The 348-nt window shown below is 57.2% G+C and overlaps 1 protein-coding gene across 1 annotated transcript in view; it reads right to left on the bottom strand.

Moving 5' to 3' along the window:
• Window positions 1-121, bottom strand: part of LANCL1 (LanC lantibiotic synthetase component C-like 1 (bacterial)) — a 17,102-nt gene extending 16,981 nt beyond the window's left edge. Inside the window, exon 1 of the mRNA XM_010282770.1 lies at window positions 14-121. Coding sequence (XP_010281072.1) covers window positions 14-70 — 57 coding nt within the window. The 5' untranslated portion in view covers window positions 71-121. The remainder of the gene's footprint in view (window positions 1-13) is intronic.
• Between the last annotated feature and the right edge of the window lie 227 nt (window positions 122-348).

Genomic DNA, 348 nt, shown 5'->3' with positions numbered 1-348 from the left:
CCCCCCTCCCCCCCCAGCCAGTATACGTAGTGCAGTCCTGCGGGTCGGCAGACTTGAGGCCCCTCTCCATCTGCTGGAGCAGCTCCCTGATTTTGTTATTCAGCCGCTGCGTGAATTCAGGGGTCAGCTATGGAGAAGAAAACAAAAACAAAACCCAATAAAAAAAACACCAAACATGAAAGAAACACCGGCAAGCAGATGGGGTCTTGGTAAGCTGGGGGTAACACGAGGGCACACAACCACGCAACCGTGTGGTTTCTAACCTGCCGGGTCTCTGCTAGAAACCCCTGGGCACCTCGGGAGCTGGCTAGGCTCCTGGCTACCTCGCTTGGCTTCGCGGCCGGGGCG

This window comes from Phaethon lepturus, unplaced genomic scaffold (genome assembly GCF_000687285.1).
Source record: "Phaethon lepturus isolate BGI_N335 unplaced genomic scaffold, ASM68728v1 scaffold9452, whole genome shotgun sequence".
In the NCBI taxonomy this organism is placed as follows: Eukaryota; Metazoa; Chordata; class Aves; order Phaethontiformes; family Phaethontidae; genus Phaethon; species Phaethon lepturus.
The sequence above is the reverse complement of the archived record's forward strand: the minus strand, read 5'-3'. Positions and strand labels throughout refer to the sequence as shown.